This window comes from Cetorhinus maximus, chromosome 5, assembly GCF_964194155.1.
Source record: "Cetorhinus maximus chromosome 5, sCetMax3.hap1.1, whole genome shotgun sequence".
NCBI lineage: Eukaryota > Metazoa > Chordata > Chondrichthyes > Lamniformes > Cetorhinidae > Cetorhinus > Cetorhinus maximus.
Window position 1 is genome coordinate 8402886 of NC_135883.1, and position 8716 is coordinate 8411601.

At 38.4% G+C, this 8716-nt stretch overlaps 1 protein-coding gene across 1 annotated transcript in view; it reads left to right on the forward strand.

Moving 5' to 3' along the window:
- dpysl5b (dihydropyrimidinase like 5b) overlaps positions 1 to 4529 on the forward strand; it is a 92005-nt gene extending 87476 nt beyond the window's left edge. Inside the window, exons 11-12 of the mRNA XM_078541493.1 lie at positions 3097 to 3259; positions 3969 to 4529. Of these exons, the coding sequence (XP_078397619.1) occupies positions 3097 to 3259; positions 3969 to 4054 (249 nt within the window). The 3' untranslated portion in view covers positions 4055 to 4529. The remainder of the gene's footprint in view (positions 1 to 3096; positions 3260 to 3968) is intronic.
- The last annotated feature ends 4187 nt before the right edge of the window (positions 4530 to 8716 follow it).

The following is an 8716-nucleotide window of genomic DNA, read 5'->3' on the forward strand; positions in this document are numbered from 1 at the left end:
ATGTTACTTGGTTGTATTGTACAGAACAAGGGTTTTAATGTATGAGGCGTGAGGGGTGGAATAAGTGAGATGCTCAAAAGAGAAGTTGCCAGCGAAATAGAGGGGATGTGATTTAGAGATGAGGGCTGTTTCACCATCCTGGAGGTTTGAGTGGGTTATGTGGTGAAAGGTATAGACAGGTGGGGAAGCTTCATTAAGGGGAAAGATGCCGTCACCACTGTCAAGGCCAGGATGTTGATGAATGTTGATAAGCTCATCAATGGCAAGGGCCTTGTTCACAAATGGACATACATTTTGGAGGAAGGCACAGAGATGGCGGCCTTGGTTGATCCACTGGCAGAGTGCAATGAGTCAGCAGATAGAGCATTGAATAGGACACAAAGAAAGTTTGAAAGATTAGCTTCCCTGCTCCCACGCAGCAGGCACGCTGTGAGATTAGGATGGAGTAATGTGGGGCAGGGTGGCTGCTTGTTAGGAGACAGTGACGAGTGTCTCGGTGCGCCCCGCTGAGGATGTCAAGAGAGGGCAACTGCAGAATTATTTAAGAGTCAAGCATGGGTTGATGGCATGTGAGTCAGAAGCACGATCTTCTAAAGGATTGAGGTTTATGAAGGTAATGTGTCCAAGGGCGTAGAAATGAAAGGAGTATGATGGTGGGAGGGGGTAAAGAGAAAGGAAGGATAAAGGAACAAGGAGGAGACAACACATGGGAAAACTAAAGTTGAAGTCAGAGGTCCGATAAAGTTGCTGCAGTTTGGATAGAATCAGCAACGAACTGATGCCAAGACAGGTCAGTGCAACCAGGGGCTATTGAAGCCAAAGTATTGATGTGAATATTTGCACGAATTTAAATATTTTCTGTGGCCAAATTGGAACAGCTGTTGCTTGTGTCTAGACTTCCACGTGAAGTGTTTAGTAACACAGCATGACTGTTTTTGAATCCCCCCTCCCCCGTAAATACTGCTGCTAAATCTATACGTTGCAATGCATTGCCACTCCACTTACATAGAATTAACTATTCAAATACAACAACAAATGCATTGAGACCAATTTATAAATGTGACTATTTGAAACAATGACAATTTTGCATTTATATAGTATCTTCAGTGTAGCAAAACATCCCAAGGTGCTTGATAGGAGTGTTTTGAAACAAAACTTTGCTCCAGAGCCACATAAAAGAGATATTGAGACACAAAGCCAAAAGCTTGATCAATGAACTAGATTTTTGGGAACATCTTAAAGGAGGAGAGAGATGGGTGGGGAGGTTTTGGAGGGAATTCTGGGGCGCGGGGCCTAGCAGCTGCCAGCACAGCCAACACTGGGAGAATAATTAAAATCAGGGATGTACAACAGGCCATAATTGGGGAGGTTCAGAGATCTCAGTGTTGTAGGGACAGAGGAAGTTACAGAAATAGGTAAGGTCAAAGCCAGGGAGTGATTTGAAAGCAAGAATGAGAATTTTACCATTGCGACACTGCCAGACCAGGAGCTAATGTAGGCCAATGAGCATGGGGTGATGGTTGAATGGGGCTTGGTATGAGTCAGGATACAGGCAGCAGAATTTTGAATTCATTCAAATTTATGTATGGTGGAAGATGGGTGGCTGGCCAGGAGAGCATTGGAGTAGTCAAACCTAGAAGTAACAAAGGCATAGATGAGGGTTTTAGCAGCAGATGAGCTGAGACTACTCGCTAAGCCTCCTCCTACAGCACTGTCCAAACCCACGACCTCTACCACCTGGAAAGACCAGGGCAGACGATGCATGGGAATACTACCACCTGCAAGTTCTCCAAGTCAGACGCCATCCTGATTTGGAACCATATCACTGTTCCTTCATTGCCATTGGGTCAAAAACCTGGAACTTTTTGTTTTATTCATTCATGGCATGTGGGCGTTGCAAGCTGGGCCAGCATTTATTGCCCATCTCTCATTGCCCTTGAAAAGGTAGTGGGGTGTGAGCTGCCTAAAGTACTGTGGGTGTACCTACACTAGATGGATCGTAAAGGTTCAAGAAGGCAGCTCGCCGCCACCTTCTCGAGGGCAATTAGGGATGTTCATTGAATGCTGGACTTGGCAGCAATGTTCACATCCCATGAATTTTAAAAAATGAATCAGGTGTTGTTATGGCAGCAGAAATATGCAGTCTTTGTGCTGAAGTGGCTATGTGATTGAAGGTTCACCTCAGGGTCAAATGCGGCAGCACAGTTGCGCATGGTCAGTTTACCACAGTCACATAGGATGTCATCTGCGGCTTTGTTGAGGGCCATTTCAGTATTGTAGCAGGAGCAAAAACCTGATTGGATAGATTCAATAATGGAATTGCAGGAAAGATGGACACAGATTTGGGAGGCAACAACATATTTAAGGACTTAGGAAAGGAAAATGAAGTTGGATCTTTGTTGATAGTTTGCCAGGGCAGTGGGATCAAGGGTGCATTGTTTGAAGAGAAGGATAATGAAGGCAGATTTGATGGGGGGGGTGGAATGGTACCTGAGGGGAGTGACCCATTAACAATATCAGCCATCACAGAATCCAGGAAAGTTGTGGAAATAGAGCCGAGAGAGTAGGAGGTAGATCATATGGACACAATGAGCTCGGAGAGGACATGAAGGGAGTGACACTCAAAATGCGACTTGAGAACTATGGTAGGGTGGATTCTTAGAGAGCTGGTAAAGAAAGTGAACTGGAGACAGCTGACCAGATGGTCTTTATCTTGGTGACAAAGTAATCCATGAGCTCCTCTCACTTGTTGTGAGGCGCAGGTGGAGGAAGAGAGTATTTTCAAGCAGTTGTATGCAATGGATAAGAGAAGTCTGGTGTTATCGTTGCATTTCAGGATGACCTTGGGTTGGTGAGCAGTTTTGGGAGAGGAGAGCAAGACGTGATGGTGCTTTATGTGGCCCAGCCAGATTTGTAATGAATGGTTCAACTAGTTACCTGCCATAAATCTTCAGGCCTGTGCCCCAGAGCTTAAGTCAGTTGCAATGAAAGCTATATGAGGAGGAACGACCAGAAAGGAATTCCAAACAACTTGGCTAATGAGATCTTAAGTGATAAATGTAACCCAGTATTGAGGCATTATTATATTTATCTTAGAATTTTACTGCAAAGCCTGTGGATCGTGCCCCGTACGTAGGTGATGTGGCGATGGTGCCTAATGCAGGAAAAGAGATGTCGGCTCACCCAGACATCCAATCCCGGTCTGTGACACGCCACAGTGGAGTGAGAGATTTGCATGAATCCAGCTTCAGCTTATCAGGTAAAATTTAACTATATCTTAAGGACTTTGCAAAATTCTATTTTTTTTAACTGTAGGTAACTAGAACTTATTAAGCTATTGTTGTTGGTGTGTGTTTGAAGTTATTGGTTATCAAAATTTAATGTTGTGAGGAATCAGAAGTAATGACTGACTTCTACAGGGAAGTGTTAGTGGATGTCATTGGTGGAGGTCAGAAGGGAGGTTGTCCACCCACTTTAAATGAGATTCAAAAATAAATTATTTTGTTATTTCCCATTGTCACAGCTTCAACAGTATTGTCAGTTATTTGCCTTTTACTTGCAACAATTCTGTGAATATGCATAATAATTAATGCACCTGAATAACTGAATCAGTGAATATCCATAAATCTTAGCTTGAAGCCCTGTGGACCTTTCTAATGTGTTGATCTGTAATAATTTGCTTCTACTTAAGAATATGGGCCACTTCTGAAGCTATGTTGGTTAAGCATAACTACAATTTTTCTAAATTGAGTATGTACAATCATTTTAATATGCTTTCAGTAGATTTATCACTTGCCCACATGTGGATTATGTGGGTCTATAGATAATAAGAAAAATAATGAGTAATTCTTTGATTTTACATAATATTGACCTGGCTGTATGTGGTCATATTTTAATATTGGTAATCCTTTACTCATTTTGTTGGGAAAGGCAGTTTTTTATATTGCTGTTCAATCTGTTCTTTGCAGGATCACAAGTTGATGATCACCTGCCAAAGCGACCTGTATCTAGAGTTTTGGCTCCACCTGGTGGCCATTCTAATGGCATCTGGTAAAAGAATAACAGTGTATCTCAGTACTGCCAACTCTTACCGTCAAATGAAAACAGAATACGAATGACTTAGACCCATGACACACTGGAATTTACTACATTGGCCTCAGCAATGCCATATCTTTATCATATGAATGAACATACAAGCCACCTTTTGGTTATTTTAAGACTTTTGTAAGATGTATGAGAATGTTACATCACCGCTTAAGAAATTGGTCATAGCTGAAAGTAGACTATTATTAAAAATTGTAGATCCATTACTATAGTCATATGTTAGGCTCTGCTGCTGCAAGTGCAGAATCTTCATAATTCTGCCACAATAAATTGTACACAAGTGAGTGAAATGTTTTGTAGTCTGTGCATGGTGCAAGCTGACTTCACACACCCCAAAAAATTTGTAACTGTTCACCTCAAAAAAAAAAGAAAACTTACTACTTGAGAAGGCAATGCTAATAAAAATTCAAATACTTACTAATTTCTAATGCTTGCACGCAAGTTGCACAATAATTTATGTTAACATGCTCAGGTGGTTTATATACTTAGTGGCCTGTGCTGCTGTCAGAACAAAATTATCCTTTTTGTGTAAACTAATAATAACTGGTGCATCCTATTACTTTTACCTTGTGCTGATTTTTTGGGCAGTTTCACTGTGCAAGATCTCAATCAGCCCTGGAAAGGTGGTGAAAAATTAGCCAAACCAAATTAATTTTTTTCAACAAGTTGCAAATTGTTTGTTACATAAGTGCATGCCATGTACGAGTTGTGCAAGTTGTCACCACTTGGTTTATTTTGGATAAATTACCAAACCCTGGTGTGAGTCCCTGCTGAAACATGTTGCATTTGGTCTTTTGAGCAATTTAGAATGTGATCACACAACAGTTTCCTTTTTTCCACTACTTGTCCTTTGAAGATTTTTGCATTTTACTATGTAAAGTTAAAGGAGCTGTGTTTCTTGCACTTCTGTAGAAAACTGTTGCACGTCAGCACCCCCCCACCCCCACCCACAGAAGCTCAAATTCTGTGTCACTAATAAATCCAATCAGGAGAAACATTTTTACTGAGAGAGGTGAAAATAATGGAATTCGTTACCACGTGGAGTGGTTGACATGAATAGCATAGATACATTCAAAGGAAAGCTACATAAGTGCATGAAGGAGAAAGGAATAGAAGGATCTGTTAATAAGGTGAGATGACGTAAGATGGAAGGAGGCTCACGTGAAGCATAAACACCAACGTGAATCCACCGAGCCTCATGGTTATTTGCTGTAAAAATTCTGTGCAACCAAAGTCACCAAATACATCAATGAGGCAGCCAAGTTCATTGTCAACTGATTTCTTCTCCACCGATACTGCCAGACCTGCTGAGTTTTTCCAGGTAATTCTGTTTTTGTTTTGGATTTCCAGCATCCGCAGTAGCTTTTAGCTTTTTGTTTTTATTAAGTTCATTGTGATGTTTAGTAGCATACAAATTCTCGAGAAGTAATTGCATTGAGTGTCAGTCTTTTGATCTTCCTGAGAAATAATTGGTGTGCTTGTGCTGATGTGGCAGGAAGCATCATGCGTCATTCCTTCTCATTTCAAACGTCCTGCAATATACAAGATTATGTAACTCGTTTAATGTGTATGTAGTGTCTTTTTATGGTTTTTAATTTGAAAATTGGAGATTTCAAGAAATGTGAATCATTTTTACCTAAATATTACATCTCTAAGAAAATTAGTGCCCTGTCATGTAACTAAATATATCCCAAAGATAATTGTAAACAATTAAGTTATTATGACCAAACAGTAATTTATTACACTTGTCTTTAATGTTGGTTCCAAACTATTAAACGTGTAGATTTTCTGAAGAAACTTCTGATGAAGTGCACAAATTAATAAGATCGATGCTCTTTAAAGGAACATGCTGAAATTTGTTTAAAAGTACGTTTTTATCTGCGTCAAAGCAGCTGATTTTATTATAGTTTCACTAATGATTCAATTAAATAACACCACATAATAAATCAAGATTTTGCAGTTACTAAGCATTTATAGCATTAAAAAACAATTGTTTATATCTTGCCATTCTTTCTTGTCTCTTCCAGGCCCATCCCTCCAGTTACTTTTTTCAGGATTGCACGCAGCTGATTTTTAATTTGATGAAAGAAAATAGGAGATATGCAACAAATGGTCATTCTAATCAGTATTCTAAGTTCGAAGTCATCTAAAATATAAGTATTTGAAAACCTTATGTGTACAACACAGTGTTTCAGGCGCTTCCTGCATTTAGCCTGAATAAAGTTATGCTCAGATTTTTTACATATTTATTTTTGCATTTAATTTCCAGCCTCGCCTGACATTCACTTGCCTATCCTAATGGATAATTCAGCAGTTTTCAGTTGACTGGATAATGGTCGGAGATGGTGTTATAATAATTGATTGTCTAGTATTTAGTTTCTCTAACTGGTAAGCGCACACATGAAAGAATTGCATAGTTTTGCTAGAATCTATGCATTTGTCCCCTGGCATTCCTAGAGCATGCGGTGCCTACAGCACTTTGAACTCACAGTAGTTAACTATTATTGTTGCGTAATGTAATAGATTTTCAGTTAAAAGCTGATCAGAGATCTATAATACCAAATTGTTCCTCTCGTTTCCTAAATATACTGAATTAGAATGTTTTCCTTTCTCCAGGATGTGATGTAACCAGACTTCTGAAGAAATCTCAATGATGATATTCATAATCAATAAAAAAAAAACTATTGAATTCAAGCTATAATTTTAAAAAAACAAATTTATTACTTGTGTAGGAAAAACCTGTTTTGAATTTTTTTTATGATGGTGTGCCTTGCTGGAAGCAACTACGAGGCTGGAAAAAAAAATTTAAATCCACCCTTTTTTTTAAAAAGAAAAGCATTTGTTGCATGTGAGCATTTTTTTATTGATGACATTTTCCCATAGGCTTTGCCAGAGTAAGGGTTGTGACAAATGGATGCATGTTCAAAAGATTTCTAAGACTCTGTTGTTAGGGTTTTTGATTGGCAAGTTGTTAAAATTTGGGTACTTATTCCCTCGAGTACACACTTAGGGTTTAATCAACAACAATATGCTCTAATTAACCCTTAATTGATTTTTCTTGGGGATTATCTCCTTTCCTGGAATCTCGTTACTTGTTTTTCCCTATAGCAATGTAATTTTTCCAAAACTTATGAAGGACCCTATAAAACTCTGATCTGTCTTCTAGAATAGCTGCTTAGAAACATGACAGATGTTACAGTTGTGAGCAAGAGTTCTTGTGTAATTTATGAATGCATTACGTTCAATGTCTGAGATCAAGTTTGATAGCTAATATTGTCTTAGTATATTGTGGTATTTTGTGTTTTATAGACACTTGTAGTGATGCCTGTGAGTGTGTGTGTGTTGTCTGTAATGGGCACTCTTAATTACCATAACATCTCACCAACATTGATGAAATTTGTCATTGTTATTGAACGTATGCAAAGAGTAATTTGACCTTAAATTGAGGCTGCTTAAATATGGAAAGATTTTAATTGTGGCGTTGGAATGCATTAGCCATTGTGCAGATGGTCATAGCTTTAGTGCATTGCATATATGTGTGGACAAAGCACATAGCCTGCATGTCTATGTTGTGCCCACTCAAAGGAAGGGAATGTAGTTTTATACAGGCCTCACTATAGTCTGCTGCTTATCACCAATTATGTACATCTTGGGGGAAGAAGAGCAGAAAAGCTTTCATGTGTTTGGTTCAAATTTAAGTTAGGCCAGTGGTACTTTCAACTTGATTGTGCAAAAGGAAAAATTACATACACCAAAAGTGCAAGATTTGTATTTAATCTTGATAATACTGTGAATTATTCATGGAAATGTTAAAGGCCATTGAGGTCCTCTTGGCCAGTCCCAGTGTTCTGGAACAATCATTTTCCATGATATCAATCATATCCCTATATCAAATGTTTGTCCAGGTACTTACTCAATTTTCTGTTGCATATTTCTCAAACTTTACTTCAGTATTTAACACTTGAAATTTCGAGCAAATTATTCATAGAAGCTGAAAAGAAACTTTAGTCTTTTTTTATTTCAAAAGCAACAAGAAAAATATGTTTTTATATTTTATCCTTGTTTTTATTTATGTGCTGATTTATGATTTTTTAATAACCATATTCTGCCACACATTTCGTTTTAACAATGGCAAACATCTTGTTTGAACCAGTTAAATTTTTGTGAAACTCCTTGGAATTGGTGCTAACGTTGGACAGGATATAAAATGACTGTTCTCTATACACTAATCCTTACAGTACGCTGGAGAACATTAGAACATGAATATAGCTGCAGATTTTATCTGTGAATTCAATTTGATAGTAATATGATAGAAGCTTGAAGTTTTGTTTTTGTGTACGATTGTTTTCACTTGCCTGGTTCAATAAAATAGGGCCTGCTTCTAACTTAGAAGCCATCTGCTAATGTGGAAACTGATTAAAAATGGCAAAAAAGCAATAAAATTTAATGGAACCTCCTTGCGGTTTCAACTAGCCTTAAAATTATCAGGGTCACTCTTTCACTTTATTACTGGTTGTTCTGGTATGGGACATCAAGCTCGGTATTAATCATCTAGATGTAAACAGCAGCCATAAGAATCAGTACAAGTGGCCACTAAATTTTCCACCACAAT